Source organism: Mustela nivalis (genome assembly GCF_964662115.1).
Source record: "Mustela nivalis genome assembly, chromosome: 15".
Lineage (NCBI taxonomy): Eukaryota > Metazoa > Chordata > Mammalia > Carnivora > Mustelidae > Mustela > Mustela nivalis.
In genome coordinates this window covers 4,856,497-4,874,882 of record NC_139034.1, presented here as the reverse complement: position 1 = coordinate 4,874,882, position 18,386 = coordinate 4,856,497, and the positions used below count along the sequence as shown (strand labels likewise).

The 18,386-nt window shown below is 35.5% G+C and overlaps 1 protein-coding gene across 2 annotated transcripts in view; it reads left to right on the top strand.

Annotated features, from left to right (window-relative positions):
• Window positions 1-18,386, top strand: part of ZDHHC20 (zDHHC palmitoyltransferase 20) — a 70,791-nt gene that overhangs the window by 24,301 nt on the left and 28,104 nt on the right. For both annotated transcript variants that reach the window (XM_082701684.1, XM_082701685.1), the window contains exons 2-5: window positions 653-679; window positions 5,033-5,136; window positions 11,226-11,346; window positions 17,362-17,431. In XM_082701684.1, coding sequence (XP_082557810.1) covers window positions 653-679; window positions 5,033-5,136; window positions 11,226-11,346; window positions 17,362-17,431 — 322 coding nt within the window. The remainder of the gene's footprint in view (window positions 1-652; window positions 680-5,032; window positions 5,137-11,225; window positions 11,347-17,361; window positions 17,432-18,386) is intronic.

Below are 18,386 nucleotides of genomic sequence, written 5' to 3'. Positions count from 1 at the left end.
GTTAATAAAAATAATTTAAAAAAAAAGAAAGTCTCTTTAAGCTATTACGTTTGAGGAGAGCCTGAAATAAGGCAGTGAGACAAATTGAGAGTAGATGACAGATTTGAAGAGCATAGGTAGAATTAATAGGATCTAGAGGCCGTTAGGACTACCTGGAGAGAAAGGATAAATAGCAATTCCCAGGGTCTTGGGCTAGGAATAAAAAACACTCTAAAAATTACATGGATAAGTTCTGTACTTTTTTCTATAGAAAAACACAAGTTGTCTTGAGTGTAAGATCTTACAAAGTTTGGTGAGGTACATCACAGACTGATGACATGAGCACCATAGATGAAAGTCCTATTCATTCTGTAGGGCAATAAGGAAAGAGCTAAAGGAAACCTAACTATAACCATATTGATAGACTTAAAATTAACAAGGGTCTGAAAAAATTTTAATGTGATTGCAGTGTTGATAAAAATTTTATGTTTGGCATTTTAGTGTTTTTAGGATTTTTTAAGTGCAGTCCTGGATTTGCATTAGTGTTTACATTTTATAACTAAATTTTATTTTTCTGAAAGTGATATTAAGAAGAGTAGTCAATCTGAAATAAAATGTACGTACAAAATGTTCTAAAGTATATTATTTATTCACTATTTTTCTTCTATTCTAGTTACCCTCTCTGGAAATGGAGAAAATGGTAAGACACTTTAAGTCTCAATTTAAGTAGAATACTTATGATATCCTAATTGTGATCCACATGCTTTTTATTTAGTGATGGCTATATGTGTTTGTGTTTTCAGAAAGAAAATATGTTTTTAAAGTTAATTAAAAAGAGGTCTAGTATTGTATTTATTTCTATTCAATATATTTTCATTTGTGTTATTTATATCAATTAAAATAGCTGTTATTTTGTAAGGCATCTAGCACCCAAACTTCTCTAATATATTTATGTACATATGTATGCCTTGTATATTCTTCAGAATGCTTGATAGTAGTGATTCAAATGTTTTTAATACCAGTTCTAGCTAGGATTGAGGAGCAGATTTTGTTTCATGATGCCTAAATTTTATCAATGGTTCTCTTCTTTATATATTTGTTAAAAAGAGTCCATTACTACTCACAGATATTTAACAAAATAACCAGACTGTAAATTTGTAAACTGTATTACTAGTTCATTTTGAAAGGGAATCCTACTTTTTATAAGGACTAGGTAATGAGATAATGCCTAGAGGGAAAAATTCATTGCTCAGAATTTCACCAAGCTAAAAGAAAGTATTAAGTCTGTTGAGATTAAATTTCAAAAATGAAATTTGACTTGAGATATGAAAATCCAGGGGATTTCTAAAACAGTTGAATGGTTAGAAATCATTAATTAATATTTATTCTTATTGGAAATAATTAGGCATTAAGTATGTAAATCTCAAGTTGCCTTTGAATCTGATTTCTCAATTCTAGCCAGGGTTGAGGAGGAATAAATATAGACTCATTCTTGGTAGGATTGATTTTCTCCCTTTAAATCAAAACTGTTTTCTGTATGTGAAAATACATATACAGAAAGCAGAGAATTTCTGAAGTACTTATGAAGGAACATCTAACTTTTCTCATTATTTCTTAGAGCTGTTTTCCCCATGTCTTTCAAAGAGTATTTTGACGAAGTTGTTTGCTTTTTTGTTTGTTTTTTTAAATTCATTTACAGGTGATTTTTTAATCAGATTTTTTGATTTGTAGATTCAGATTTTTTTTTGCTTTGATTTAATTTGTTTCATTAACTAAGCTTTTATCACTTCTTTTTTTGTTGTTCATAGTATTTTTATTTTGTAATCTATGCTGCACTTTTAGCTATACCAACTTTATTACTTCCTTTTTTTAAGATTTATTCACTTATTTTAGAGAGAGAGAGAGAATGCATGAGTGGGAGAGGGAGAGGGAGAGGAAGAACCTCAAGTAGATTCCGTGCTCAGCACAGAACCTGACACAGGCTTGATCCCAGGACTCTGAGATAACAACCCATGCTGAAACCAAGAGTCATCCTCCCAGCTGACTGTGCCAGGCAGGCACCCCTTTATCTATTATTTCTAACCAGTGGTTTATAGCATATATATGTGATCAGAAGTTTTCTTATTAATATTATTTCAAATTCATGTAAAAGCAGTATTTCCTGTTATTCTTTACATTATAATTTGATATTTTCCATTGGTTAGGTACTTACTACATTCCAGGCATGATGCTAAGAGATTTATCAGTTTTTTTTTAACTGAGGATTAAGATTTTTTTAAAGCAGACAACCATTTTGTTTTTGGACCTATGGAGAGCAGAAACACTCTAAAAATATTTTAAATTGTCTTAAAAAATATTTTTTAAGTATATTGTTTAATATGCTGACCTTAGTTGTAAATAACTAAATGATTAAGAAGTTTAAAGTACCTCAAGGTTACCATTTATCTTGAAGCTCTACAATAGACTACAGATGAGGATTGACAAACTTGATTGAATATGGGGGCCAGGCAAAAATTTTAAAAAGTGAAGTGAACTAGGTGAAAATAGTATTGCAAACTCGGTAAATGACCTCAGTGTTCATATAACAGTAGGAGACTGAGCTCCAGTATACTTTTCCAAAAGAAGATCAAATGAAGGAATGATTTTGAATCCATTAAGTAGATCATGAGGTTCACCCTGGAGGGAATGGAGACAGTAGAGAATGCAGATTTTGAGAAGCCAAAATTTTCAGTGAGGATGATAATCAGCTTTAGTGGACATGAAAAGAAAGTAAATTTGAAGATAGAAGGAAGTTTTGGTAAGGATTTTGTCTTGGTATCAGATATTTGCTCTGAAATAAGATGTGACGACTAAGATGATGAGTAAAATGGAGGAAAAGATACTTTTAGGTATGACATAATGAAAAGAACCTTCGGTTTTTATCAAGCAGATATGGGTTTGAATCCTGATTTTATCATTTACTAAGTGACATTGGGCAGGATATTAAATTCTCTGCACCTCAGTTTTCACATTTGTAAACTAAAAGAATACCTTACAGGACTACAGTGAGGGTTAGAAATAAGGTCGACATCATTATATACCTTCTAATAGGCCTTCGGTAGGTGGAAGTAGTGATTTGATTAGCTGTGGTCAAATATGGTACCAGGAAGTCCCAGTGTTTTATAGTGTATTCATCAGTCATGAGTTATACACATGGAGTTATTGCCCAGGAATATCACAGCCAAGGTGGAGTAGAAAACTATGAACAACTCATTTATACTGGCCATTGAGATGGACTGGAGGGAGGAAGACCAGTTGCCTTTGCAGTGATCAAACGAGTTAAGCAACAGTTTATGAGCTGTTACACTGGCAGTGAAAATAATGAGAGAGGAACTAGAATTTGAGGAGCTTTGTGTTGATTAGCTGTGCAATGTGAAGAGTTACTGGGCCCTGGCTTCCTGTGGGACTTGCAGTTCTGTTCTCTTAGACCATATGACCCCCAGTGTAATTGTAAAAGAAAAGGCTGGGTCCAACAAGTTGATTTTTTTTAATCATTATTTTATTTAAAAAGAACATTTTTTAAAACCAAAAGTGAAAGGAGAAATAACCTCAGATGAAAGGAAGGATAATACTTTGAATTGAATACATCTTAGCTTTATAAAAACTTCACTACCTTGTTCTTAGTGTCTCTCATTTCACTGTGGACCAGTGAAAACTTTTATGATTCCTTAAACTTGGGAAACATGGTAATACGGAACATGCAAAAAGAACCAGATTTTTGAGAGGAAAGGTTCTTGGATATTAATAATAATAGTGGTCAGTATTGAGGTGCCTGACTGGCTCAGTCAATAGAGCGTGTGATTCTTGATCTCAGCGTTGTGAGTTTGAACCCCAGTTGGGTGTAGAGATTACTTTTTTAAAATGGCCAGTATTTATTAAGGATTAATTATGTGCCAGGCACTATTTTAAATGTTTTGCGTGTATTAGGTCATCAATATTAAGCAACTAACTTTAATAAAACAAATTAAGTGCTTTATTTGAAGTCTGAGCATATTGAGGGGCAGTATAGTATAAAGAGGTAATGAATTCTAAAAGTAATGGAGAAGGGTTATGCGCAAGAAGTAATATTTGATCTGAGCTTAAAAAATGAGTAGAATTTCAAACTTCGAAGCTTGTGTCTGCTTTGTTTTCTTCAGTGGATTTGTATGTGCCTCATTCCAAAGAAAAAATTTAAGCACCTGGTAGATCTTTCTTCCTATAGAAACCAGTCCTGCTTCTTTCAAAAGAAAAAAAAAACTATAGAACACAACAAAAAGCTCTAAGTTATATCAGTAATGAGTTAATATTTGGAGTTAAAGATGTTAAAATGTTTACACTTATCCACTTGTGAAACAGTTATTGCAGAAATTTTAAATGGCTAAAAATTTTTCATTAGCCTATGTTGAAAGGAGATGAAATCTAGCATAATGTTTCTGGTTAATCCAGGAACTAAGTTTTTTAGATTACTCATTATTCACAGTGGTGGGAACATCCTTAATTACTTTCAGTTTGTAATTCCTTGAATTTAATGTTCATGGTGATGGAATCTGTCAAATAATTTTTTTTGGTGTTGGAAAAGGTATGGAAGCCTCGTGAATTTGCGTGTCATCCTTGTGCAGGGGCCATGCTAATCTTCTCTGTATCGTTCCAGTTTTAGTATATATGCTGCTGAAGTGAGCACTGTCTTAAATAATTTTTAAGTCATTTAAAAACTGGTAGGAAGAGCTTGAAATTTAGTGAGTGAAGGAGGTGTTTCAACTTGAATGTTCAGCAGTTCAATAATATCAAATCCAGATTATAGTCTTTACTTATAAACCAGGCTGATAACCCTTAAATACAGGAACTCAATGTTTCTTCATATCTGTAATGGTAGGTCATTCAGATAAAGGAGTTTATAAATTTGATGTCTTTGGTAGGTTTTAATTAAGGTATTTATTGGATTAAGCCTCCTGACCCTAAATATTATGTTTTAATGTTATGCTTTTTCCTGTTTTCACCAGGATTCAATGAAATGTTATTTGTTTTTATTTACCAGGAAAGGCCGTTGTTTACCTTGTGGCTTTCCATCTGTTCTTTGTTATGTTTGTATGGTCCTATTGGATGACAATTTTCACATCTCCCGCTTCCCCTTCCAAAGAGGTAAATTTAATGTTGGTAAATTACCAAATGCTGTAGCTAATTATGGAATTATTTGCCCTGTGTTACCTTTGTTAAAACTTTACTACATAATGCATTTGTTCTGTTTCTGTTTATGAACTTGCTTGGTGACTCCACATTGTGAATGTGAGTCATCAGCCTGGTCTCAGATACAACCCACTGACTTAGCACACTAAAAGACCGATCATACTTTACTTAGTACTGGTATTTTTCTGCCATGCTATTTAGTTTTAAAGACATCCTTTTTTTACTGGACTAAAAAATCTTAAGGGACAAAATTGAGTTAGGAAAGTAGAGTGTATATTTGGACACCTTAACATATTTTCTCAGGCCTAAAGAAATATGCTGCAACTAGAGAAAGTTTTAATTGTGGGAAAGAAATTGTCGAGGCTATTGTTTGTTATACTTTAATATGACTAGTGTTTCTTCTAATTTGAGGTTCCATTGGGAAAATAATGTGAATATTTATGTAGAGTAAGTTTTAAGACCAGGATGTGTCTCTTGCCTTCACATAACTAATGAAATCTGGTATAATTAGATGGCTAAGAATGTGCCCTCTGGTTGTAGGATTATCTGAGTTTAATTTTCTGCTCTAACATATTACTTAATGTCTCTGAGCTTCCATTTTCTTATTGGAAAATGGAGCTAACAATAGTGCCTATTTCTGTAATATGTTTGTGAGGATTAAGTGATATTCATTCACATAAAGCTTTTAACACAGTACCTGCCACATGGTTGGCAATCAAATATTAGATGATGATAATTATTTCTACTCATACAAAATTCATCAAAATTTGTTAAAAATTATAGACCATATGTTTAAAATAATATCAACTTCCATTTAACTTTTTATGAAATATATATACAGAGAAGTATATGTAAGTGTACACCTGATGGATTTTTGCAAACCTAACACCCTTGAGCAACCACCACCAAGTTGAAGAAACAGAACATAACCAGCATCTTATAAGCCTCCTCATGCTCCCTTTCAGCCACACAAACCCACTCTCCTGCCTCCTAATAGCATCAGTTTGTTTTGCCTGGTTTTGCCTTTACATAAATGGAATCATATACTCTGTGTGTTTGTGTCTCTAGCTTCTTTCATTAACATTCTGTTTGCATGTTCATCCATGTTGTTGCATGTACTTCTGGAGCACTCATTCTCTTTATTGTTTGGTATTCAGTTGTAGTAAATATTAGTTTATTTAACTGGTCTACTGTTGATGGTCAGGGGCATTTGGGTGGCTTCTAGTGTAAGGCTGTTACAAAGAGGGCTGCTATAAACATTCTATTGCATATACCTATGTATATACTTACATATATACATCTGTACATAAATGTGTATATATATGTATAATTATATGTGTGTATACATATACATATGTATATATATATATGCACACATATAATTATATATACAGCTACATATACATATATATGTATATAGTAGGTACCTCCGATTGGAATGCTGGATCATATTTTGTGTGTACATTCAGCATTAAGTAGAAAATGCCAAACAGTCTTTTGCCCATTTTTTTTCTATTGGGTGCTTTTGTTTTAAGGGGTAGTGAAATTATCAATCCGACTTTATGTTTCTTAAAATATATTCATCAGACATTTGGTAATAATTAGTCAACTCTTAAAGTTATGTTACAAACTGCCTTCCCTATCTTTTTTTATTTTTAAGATTGATTTATGTTTAGAGAGAGAGCACATGCATGGTAGCAGGAGAGGGCAGAGGGAGAGAAGCAGACTCCAAACGCTGAGCCCAGTACAGGGCTCAATCTTATGACCATGAGATCATGACCTGAGCTGAAGCCAAGAGTTGGTCGCCTAACTGACTGAGCCACCCAGGCGCCCCTCAAACTGCCATCTATGTCTTAAGCTCCAAGTTGAAAAGGAACTAATTTTATTTAATTACTTACAACTAGTGATGGCTATTGAAAACATAGCATGAATGGAAGTAAATACTTCTTGTTATGGGAAATAAAAAATAGAAAAAGAGGGGTGCCTTGGTGGCTCAGTCATAAGAGAATACAATTCTTGATCTTGGGGTCATGGATTTGAGCCCCATGTTGGGTGTAGAGATTACTTAAATAAATAAACTTTTAAAAAGTATAATAAAAACAATTGGTTAATACTTCTGAGAAGCAGTATAGTATAGAGGTGAAGAACTCAGACTCTGGCATAAGACTGCCCAGTTCAACTCCTGCCTCTGGTACTTACTAGCCATGTGGCCTTGGAGACTTGCCTTAGATGTCTGTACCTCAGCTCTCTGCTGTAGAATGAGGATGATAGTAATACATACCTTACAGGATTGTTGGAAGTATTGACTAAGTTAATATATATGGTTAAAAAATAATAATATATGTGGTTATAATATTTATAATAATGATATACACTTAATAATATATGTAAAGTGCCCAGAAGAATACATTGCACTTAGGAAGTGCCATTTAAATGTTATTTATTTATTTTGGTTGTTGTTTGTCATATTGCATCCATTCAGCATTCAGCTGAGGGCTTAAGCCTTTACATCCACTTCATCCTTCATGCTCCTCTATTCCTAGAAGTTCAGCTGATTACCCAGGCCTGTGTCCAGTGGCCCTGCTATGGCATGCTCTTGCCTTCCCCATCATAGAACCTACCATATAGTTTCTTAATTGCCTCTTGACTTGTATGCACCATCTTATTGTCAGTTTTTTGTGGGCAGGGATCATTTTTATGGTATCCTGCACTACATCCCTCTCCCCACTATTTAGCACATAGTGGCTGTTCACTAATTGAATGAGTTAATTATCAAATCATCAAGGGACAGCTAAGTTAAGCTGCACTGACAAGAAAGAGCAGGATTTTATGGTTCTCTTTCTAAATAACCTTCCAGTGTGCTGAGATAGCACCTTTTAGTAATTATAAAGCTGTGAAGTAGCTCCTAAAGTAACCGTAATAAAAGGACTCTGTGAGCTGAGAGGTTAGAGCAACACTTGGGAATCAGACCCAGGGAAACTGGTTGAGTCTGAATAGCAAAAACTCTACATTTTTAAGGAAGTTAAGTTATAAATATGGGTATATTTTTCATCTTTTACCAGCAAGTACGTGGCATCTGCTGTTTGATAGACTGTGAATAAAAAGAACAAAAAAGAATGATCCTAAACATTTTAAAAGGAGAGACAGATGGTAGACAAGTAAACAAACAAAGTAATTATAAATTGTGATAAAGTTTAGGTACTTTTAGAATAAATGAACATGATGATGTAGTAAAGTATAACAGTAAAAACTATTAGGGGAAAAAACTACTTTGGTAGTATGGTCAAAGACATCTCTGAGGAAGTGGCATTATTAAACCAAGACTTTTCAAAGTATCTCTTTCACTAAAGTATTAGCTTTTTGAAGGAAGCATCTTTGTTGTTTATTGCTGTATCCCCATTGCCTAGATTCCAACCTTGTATGTAAGAGGCAGATTGCTAATATGTGAATGAGTGAATGGTGAGAGGGAAGCAGTATGTGAAGAGCTGGCAGGCATCTTCCATCACTGTCACTTATCACTATCACTATCAAAAAGAAATTATGGCCCCATCACTTCTCTGGTAATCCTTCAGAGCTTGCCAGTCAGCTCTAAGATAAAGGTCATGCTCACAAGACCCTTCATGAACTAAAATCTTAACTAACTTCATCTCCACTGCTTCTTCCTGGAACTTGATAGTCAAGTTTTGCACTGAATATACCATTATATTCACATCTTTGTGCTTTCTGTATGCTACTTCCTTTACCAAGATTCTCTTTCCCTCCTTGTTTTCCTGGAAGATTCCTGTTTACCTCTCAAAGCCCAGCGTAGGTACCACTTTCTCCAAGAGACTTTCATTGATAGTCCCTATACCCTCATAAGGGAGCTTTTATCATACCTGGTAACACATTGTACTATTATTTGTAAGTTGTATTTCTTTATTGACATAGCTAGCATTCCTACTGGACTATAAGAAATGTGCTTTTGAAGGCAGGACTGTATTGATTCTTCTATGGATTCCTATTACCCAGAGCAGTGCCAAGTTCTTAATTGGTAGCTAATATATATTTGAATTGAACCATCTGAACACTGAATTTAAGATGATGGCATTTCATAGTTTGAATTCTGTTTTGTAGTTTTTAATGAAAACTAGATGTGTAGTAATAATTTCCTAAGTCTAATCCATTTTAAATTTTGTTCCATTCCTCATCTAAAATTCTGGTGGCTCTTAAGATTATCATTTTAAGTTTTTCATAATTTATAACATTAGTCCTTAAGGAAAAGTAATGATATGGAGGCTGGGATACTACCACAGGCTAGAAATAGGACAGCCCTATGTGAAATCTTTCAGATTTTACAAGGAAACTGTAAAATTTGATTGAAACATTTCCTATCCATATATGTACTTATCATCATACCAAATGATTCTTATACTCTACTGTGAATGCTTCAGGGACACTTCATGTCAGGGAAGAACTTCTAATTCAAACAAGTTAAAGTTACACTTCTCTTAAAAGAGAATAGGCCATTTTGCTGAGTAGGGAAGTATTTCAGTCCTTGGAAGTATTCACGAGAGAGTGGATCTCAGAAACTTTGTCTGAAGGTTCCTACCTCCTTGGGAAGTTATGTAAGTGATGTCTAAGATCTCAACTTAAGATTATGGGAAACTTTTCTGACCTCTTTCTGTTCTGTTTGCCTGTGTTACTTCTCATGCCTTAGAAGTAATTTGGGGGTTTCTTATGCCATCAAGATTTGATTGTGGGAAACAGACAAGGTAACCTAAATAGACTCTTCTACATCCTAAATTGTGGTGTTTGGTCAGGTTAGAGTAACAGTCTGTAAAAAGCCAGAACAGTTATTTTACATTAGCAATATGGAGGGAGGCATACTAGAGTAAAACTCAAAACACTTGCATTTTAATATCAGCTCTGCCAATATCAGCTCTCTGTGCAATCTTCGAAAATTCTCTGAGCCTCTTGGTATGACAGTTTCCTCAGTCCAGAGCTCTTTCTACTATGCCAAACTGTTGCCTTGTTTGGCATAGGATAGGTTGCACTGATAAACTAATACTGTTATTACTGATGATGAGGCATCAAGAGTATGGAAAGCTTTGGTAGGGAGTTAGCAGGCAGGACGAAATACTTGAATATAAAAACTCCATTCATGACTCTTTAGGACTTTTCAAGCAAAACCTTGCTTTTAATTGAAAAAAATTGAGAAACAGTACAGTTAAAATGTAGGACATGATCAAGAAAAATCTCAAGCCATTTTTAGTTTAAAAGGAAATTCTGTGAAGTAAAGACTAAAAGAGACTGAAAGCTTCTGTTTACATGAAATTAGAGACATAAAACTGAGGCCCCTTGAGATGCTAGGATGACGACAAGAGGAGCAACTATAAACAAGTTCTTTATAAGGAAAATGCTATTTAAGAAATGAACTGGAGGCTGGCCACACTATGGGAATAAAAACTTAAGAAATGGAAACAAGAAATAACTCCATGAAGAAATTACTCTTTGAGAAAAGGAGACTCTGCTTGCCTTGACAATACTTTATAATTTTACAGGAAGTACTCCTATTGGTTAGCTTTTTAAAAGCTAAAACAAAGTAGTAAAAGCTCATTGATATATTTGAGTAGAACATAGCTGGATCCTGTGCCTATGGTTTAATGTCCTACTCAAACCAAGTGACTCTTGGACATCCTTCCAAAAATTAAAAATTTCTCGACACTAATTTTCAAACATCAAAATTTTTACTAATAGAAAATATATGTATTAAGCCCTTTTTGGTTGGGGGGGGTATTTAATTTTTCTGTAAAATACAAAGATGCAAAATTTTCTAGTTCATATTTTTTCCCATCATTAATATGGAGGGCAAATATTTTTCAGTCTATCAAAAAAAGGTATGAAGTTTTTAAATATACTCAATTTCACTTCTTTAATTTGAAAATAAGTTTTGCCTTCATAGAAGAAAATGTTTTAGTATTTTTTCTGTTCAGGATGAAACTGTGTTTTTCTAAACATGATAGTTTATGAGATTGAAAAGAATTAATAGTTTTCTCCTTTTATAGTTCTACTTGTCTAATTCTGAAAAGGAACGTTATGAAAAGGAATTCAGCCAAGAAAGACAACAAGAAATTTTGAGAAGAGCAGCAAGGGATTTACCTATCTACACCACATCAGCTTCAAGGAGTAAGAAAAATCAGTCTTAAGCTTTCCTTTCCAAGGAATTTTTAAAATATGGTTAATTCTTCCAAGATACATCTGCATGATTTGACAGTTAAATGGATATTGTGATTGCTACAGATAACATCTGCAAGAACAAGATTTTCCTGTGTTCTTTATCTTCTGTGGTATTTCAGATATACACACACGTACATTTATTGATACAGATTTTTTTTAAGAGGCTCACTGTGAGCCTGTTTTCTCTGCATTTTTTTTCCAATTGAACCTCATCATTAAAAATGTCACTTGTTATTCTTAGCAAACCATCGTTTAGAAATTCTCGTCTGAATTTGAATATTGTGTGTCATCACAGAGTCATTTTTAAAAAAACAAGAATGTGCTAACTTAGAATGGAGAGGAGTAAAAGACACAAGGGAGAAGAATCCTGTCAAGTTAAGACCAATACTCAGCCAAAATTTGAACTTAGGTTAATCTGGTTCCAAAGATGTGGTATTTCCACTCTCCCACTGCCTAGGTGGACATAGGTGACTGCTGCAGCACTTCCCTTTTCTTAGGGAGACAGTCTTACAATAGGAATGAATTTATGAGTGGCCACTGTAGTCACTTAAGTATAGGAAATTGTTTTAAGTTATATACTATGTATCTCATGAGTTTTGTTCAAATATGGGATAATATAATAGCTAATAATTATTCTGTTCTGAATGTTTTACACATACTCATTTATTTATTTGTCAGAGAAAGAGCACAAGCAGGCAGAGGGAAAGGCAGCAGGGAGCCTGATGTGGGATTTGATCCCTGGACCCTGGGATCATGACCTGAGCCAAAGGCAGAAACTTAACCCACTAAGCCACCTAGGTGTTCCACACATACCCATTTAAACTTCATAACAACCCTGTGAAGTAAATGCTACTGTCTTCATTTTACAGTTCAGGAAACTGAGACACAGAGAGGTTATAACTTGTTCGAAGTCATATGTGGAAAAATGGATTTAAATCTAGTTGCTCTGGTTCTAGAACCCACTATGCTGCTGAACTCCACGGGGAAATAAGAGGAGTTTTACCTTTACGTGCAAGTTGTAGCTAAGGAACGTGACTACATTTGTACAAGATTTGAGGAGGAGGGTATTCGACTAACTTTTATTTTTTTCATGCACTTAATACTATTCTTTTTTGCATGACTAATACATTGGTGTACATAACAAAAACATGAATTTCAAGCCAGACCCTAGCTTTTCCATTACTAGTGTAGGGAGAGTCACTAACTTTCTAAGTTCTTGTTTCCTTATTTTGTTGGTTTTTGGGGGGGCTTTTTTTGAGAGAGTGTAAGTGGTAGAGGGCAAAGGGAGAGCGAGAGAGAGAATTTTTTTTTTTTTTTAAGATTTTATTTATTTATACATGAAAGAGAGAGAGGCAGAGGGAGAAGCAGTCTCCCCACTGAGCAGGGAACCCAATGTGATACTCGATCCCAAGACTCCGGGATCATGACCTGAGCCAAAGGCAGATACTTAACCATCTGAACCAACCAGGCACCCACAAGAGAGAGAATCTTAAGCAGTCTCCATGCCTGGCATGGAACCCACTATGGGCTTAATCTCACAACCCTGAGATCATGATCTGAGCCAAAATCAAGAGTCAGATGCCTAACTGACTGAGGCTCCTTTGTTTCCTTATTTTGAAATGAAGATAATATCTGCATCTTTGGGTTAGTAGAAATATTTAATTAAATGAGATGTATGCATTTAGTGTAGATCTTGGTATATAATAATAAATTTTCAGTAAATGATGGCTAATATAAAATAATCCTTTTTTATATTCAACAATGAAAAGTCTGAATTATAATAATTATTTCTACTTACAGTTATTTAGATTTGATGTTCTTAACCCAAAGTCCAAGACTTCAGAGAATTTATGAATTTGGAGATAATATGCAAAGTTGTGGGTACATATAGTTTTTAAAGTACCCCATTCATACCAAGATAATCTGATTTTCAGAGCAGTATGTGTGCCCCAAAGAGTTAATAGCCACTGATGTAAAATCTTTACTCTTAAGGCTTTATTATTTTTCATTAACTATAATGGCTTTCCTCTAATCTGAATAATACCCTTCATCTATTCAGTATTATACCAGAATTATGCTAAACACTTTACTGGTGATTATTTAATCCTCAGAATAACTCTGAGGGAGGTGCTACATTTGTCTTCATTTGAGAGATGAAGAAATGAGGCACAAATTAAGTGTCCGAAGTCCCCAAATGATAAGATCTGAGATTTATAGCTTGCCTTCCTTTTTTTTTTTTAAATTTTCATTATTTATTTATTTATTTAAAATATAGTGTTACTAATATAGTCACCATGCTGTACATGGCATTCCTAGAACGTCTTTTTGGGGGTTTGTTTGTTTTTTTAGGATTTTATTTGTTTATTGAGAGGGAGGGAGAGGGAGAAGCAGGCTTCCTGCTAAGCAAGGAGGCTTATGGGGGCCGGATCCCAAGACCCTGAGATCATAACCCAAGCTGAAGGCATATGCTTAACCAACTGAGCCACACAGGTACCCTCTATAGCTTACCTTCTGACTATAGGCAAAGTCCCTGCTCTTGAGCACCATTTTATACTGCATTTCTATTGCTTAGAATTCCAAACTTTGGGAGTTTTATCTTTTTTCTTATTATAGAAATCATATCCATTCATTCTTCTAAAAAAATTTACAGAAATACATATTATATAAAGTAGACCTTTCATGGACCAGAGACAAATGAAAATGATGGAGCTGTCTTCACAGAGAGGAATTGGGGGCTAGGAAACAGGGATGGGGAGGCTTTTCACCTGGTTCCTTTTTGGGCTTTTTGAACCATATGAACTAATTACTATCTATTCAGGAAACAAAATGAGTCTTTCTAGACCTTCTCCCTCCATGGTGTGGATCCAATTGATACCTCTTTCGAGCTTTGTCCCACAGTTTCCTTGCATCAGTTCTGTGCTAAAACACTCTTATCTTTCCCCATCTTTTTTATTGTCTTTTTCTCTATCTACGACAATTATTTTTTCCTCTCTAAATCCAGTTTAAAGTTTTAATTCAGTGTCTGCTTCTTGAGCAAGAAATGATTTTTATTTTTTTAAAGATTTTATTATTTATTTGACAGAGAGAAAGACAGCGAGAGTAAGAACACAAGCAGCAGGAGTGGGAGAGGGAAAGCAGTCTTACCACTGAGCAGGGAGCCCAGTGTGGGGCTCAGTCCCTGAACCCTGGGATCATGACCAGAGCTGAAGGCAGATACTTAATGACTTGAGCCACCCAGGTGCCCCAAGAAGTGATTTTTTTTTTTTTTAAAGATTTTATTTATTTATTTGACAGAGAGAGATCACAAGCAGGCAGAGAGAGAGGAGGAAGCAGGCTCCCTGCTGAGCAGAGAGCCCGATGCGGGGCTCGATCCCAGGACCCTGAGATCATGACCCGAGCCGAAGGCAGCAGCTTAACCCACTGAGTCACCCAGGCGCCACCAGAAGTGATTTTTTTTTTTTAAGTCTGCTCTGAACTTCTCTAATTCTTACCTTGTAGGTCACAAATCACTGCCTCATAGTTATTTCTGTTTATCTCCCCTCCTCAACCTTATTCTAAGACTCTGGCAGTCAGGAATTTTTCCCATGGCCTCTAACAAAGTGTCTCATTAAATAGGCCCTCAGTGGGTGTTTGTTGAATGAATCTCTTCCTGGGTTTTCTCCATAATTGCTGTTTATGCGCTTTTTGCGTGTCATTCTCAAGCAGAGGCAGTGCTAATCTTATCTGTCTTGTGCTAATTTTAGTATAAGTGCTGTCAAAGCAGGCACTGTTTATGCACTTTTAAGTCTCCCTGGTTTTCTCTCCTTTACTGGTTTTCCCCATCATAGTCTGAATTTATATTTTATCGGAAATAATAATTACTGTTATTATCCTAGTAACACCTGCTTTATTGAGAATCTGATATGTTTTAGGAGTTTTATATTTAATCTGCGCAATAGCCCTTCACACTTGGTATTATATGCACTTACCAAAGAGAAAATTGAGGCTCATGGAAAGTAAGTTACTGCCCCAAGGTCACAAGCTAGTAAGTGGGAGAGCTAGCATCCAACCTAACTGGTGACAGAGTCCCTGCTGATTTCAGGACCATGTTGTGCCACCAAACCTTTACAGACTGGCTTTTCCAAAGCATATCAGTTTCTTCTTGGTATCTGTGTTCTTCTCCTTTCTTTTTCGTTTCTTTTCTTTCCTTTTTTTTTTTTTTGTTTTGTTTTGTTTTGTTTTTAAGATCTATTTATTTATTTGAGAGGGAAAGTGCAGGGCTCAGGGGGAGAGGGAAAGAGAGACCCAGCACGGGGCTCCATCCCAAAATCCTGAGGTCACCATCTTAGTTGAAGTCAAAATCAATGGCTGCACTACCCAGACAACCCTGGTCCTTTCTTATATTTACGTAAAAATTACTGACCTTTTTCTTCTCTTCTCCCCCAGTTTTCTCCTATAACGCTTGCTTCTCCACTTAATAATTCACAACCAGTTCCTTCCCTTCATTCTCAGGTATACATCAAAGTATATATCTCTTAAAAACAGCAGTTTGGTTCAGACTTTGTTCTAACCGCCATTATATTTTCTCTTCCCATTGAATTAGATCCTCTTATAAGCCTTCTGCACCCAAGTCCTCTTTTTCCTTCCCAGCTAAATACCAGGCAACTGGCTTCTATTCTCCCTACCCAAAGCTCAGTGGCTCTTGTCATTCTGGCTTCTTGAAAAGCTTTGTTTGTTGTGCTTTACTATTCTAGTTCTATTTCTGCATCCTTGAATGATTATTCTTTCTACTAAATTTTTTAAATTTTTCTTTTTCTTTTTTTTTCAAGTTTTTTTAAACTATTTTTTAAAAAAGATTTTATTTATTTGTTTGACAGAGAGAGATACTGTAAGACAGGCAAAACAAGCAGGGGGAGGTGGGAGAGAGAAAAACAATCATCCTGCCAAGCAGGGAGCTCAATGTGGGACCTGATCCCAGGACGCTGGGATCATGACCTGAGCTGAAGGCAGATGCCTAATGACTGAGCCACCCATGCGCCCCTTTTTAAAAGACTTTATTTATTTGACAGAGAGTGTTAAAGCTAGAGAAAGTAAACAAGTAGGGGGTGTGGGATCTCCAAAAGAATGTAAGTTCCACAAAGGCAGGGATTTAAGCCTGGCACAAAATAGGTGCTCATGTTTTGAATGAATGAACATATAAATTGGGCAGCAATAACATGTTAGAATTGAGTGGGGAAAAGTTCAGGGTTTTTATTTTTTTTTTATTTTTATTTTTTGTTTTGTTTTTAAAAATAGGTTTATTTATTTATTTATTTGACAGACAGAGATCACAAATAGGCAGAGGTGGGGGGGGGGGAAGCAGGCTCCCTGCTGAGCAGAGATCCCTATGCAGGGCTTGATCTCAGGACCCTGGGATCATGACATGAGCCAAAGGCAGAGGCTTTAACCCACTGAGCCACCAGGTTCTTCTTGGGGTTTGTGGTTTGAAACCCCTTGGGGGGTTGTATCAGTTTTGCTCCTTGGGATAAGGATGGGAGATAAAAGGTTATGTTTTTGTTTTTCTTGAAAAAGCTATTCTATAATGTTAAAAACAAAATCCCACAGGGTGCCTTGAAACGTTTAGACACTTTATTTTTATATTTTATTATAGACACTGTATTATAGTAGGAAAAAGAACTTGAATTAGGACTCCATAACTCTGGGTTGTGCTACCTAACTGGTTTTTGACCTTGTTGAAGTCACTAACTTGCTCTAGATTCTCTTTTTTCATCTGAAAACTGCTGGGCACTATTCTATTTCTGAGGTTCCCTTCTACCTCTTGACATTCTGATTTCAGAAGCTTTCTAATACACTTTGGTATTATTTTAAAATTATTAGTTGTAAATTTCACAGAATTATTTGTAAAAGAAATGAAAACAAATTTTACAGTCAAATTAACTAAGCTTGCACATCCTTCAACAATTTCCTTTTAATTCTTAAATGTAGCCATCAGATACTGTGAAAGATGTCAGTTGATTAAACCTGACCGGGCACATCACTGCTCAGCATGTGACGTGTAAGTATTACTTGTTTGTTTCTATTTAACCCTAGCACCAGAAGTTGATGACAGGAGAATGGAAGGGGAAGGATTATTTTATATGCTTTATACTTAGCAAGAACATTGTATCCTTTCCCTTTATTTGCTGTTTGCTGGGCTAACAAAAATATTTATATAAGCTAGAATATACCTTGAAGTAATCTTGGTTAAGAGTTACTATACTGGTCGATAGAATATACTTCTTACACTTACATTTAATTTAATATTGATAAGCAAATAAGTAATAACCCCCTTGAGGGAGATAACTTTATTTCTTAGATCAAAAAGACTGTCATGGAAAAAAAAGACGATCATGACACTTTTCTCATTTTTTTTTAAAGATTTTATTTATTTAACAGAGAGAGATCACAAGTAGGCAGAGAGGCAGGCAGAGAAAGGGGGAAGCAGGCTTCCCTCTGAGCAGACAGCCCGATGCAGGGCACAATTCCAGGACCCTGAGATCGTGACCCAAGCTGAAGGCAGGGGCTTAACCCACTGAGCCACCCAGGCACCCTACTTTTCTCATTTTTATTGTTAATATTAAAACCTAATAATCCACAAAAATACTGTTTTCAGGGCGCCTGGGTGGCTCAGTGGGTGAAGCCGCTGCCTTCGGCTCAGGTCATGATCTCAGGGTCCTGGGATCGAGTCCCACATCGGGCTCTCTGTTCGGCAGGGAGCCTGCTTCCCTCTCTCTCTCTCTCTGCCTGCCTCTCCATCTACTTGTGATCTCTGTCTATCAAATAAATAAATAAAATCTTTAAAAAAAAAAAATACTGTTTTCAGTTACTGTCTGTGACATTGTTCCCAGAAAATTCTCTCTCTCTCTTTCTTTTTTTTTTTTTTTTCTGCCCTTATCAGAGGGTAGTGTGTTGAAAGAAAGATTCATAGTTTGGGAATCTCTACTGGTCCTTGAACTTTAGTTGGACAGGCT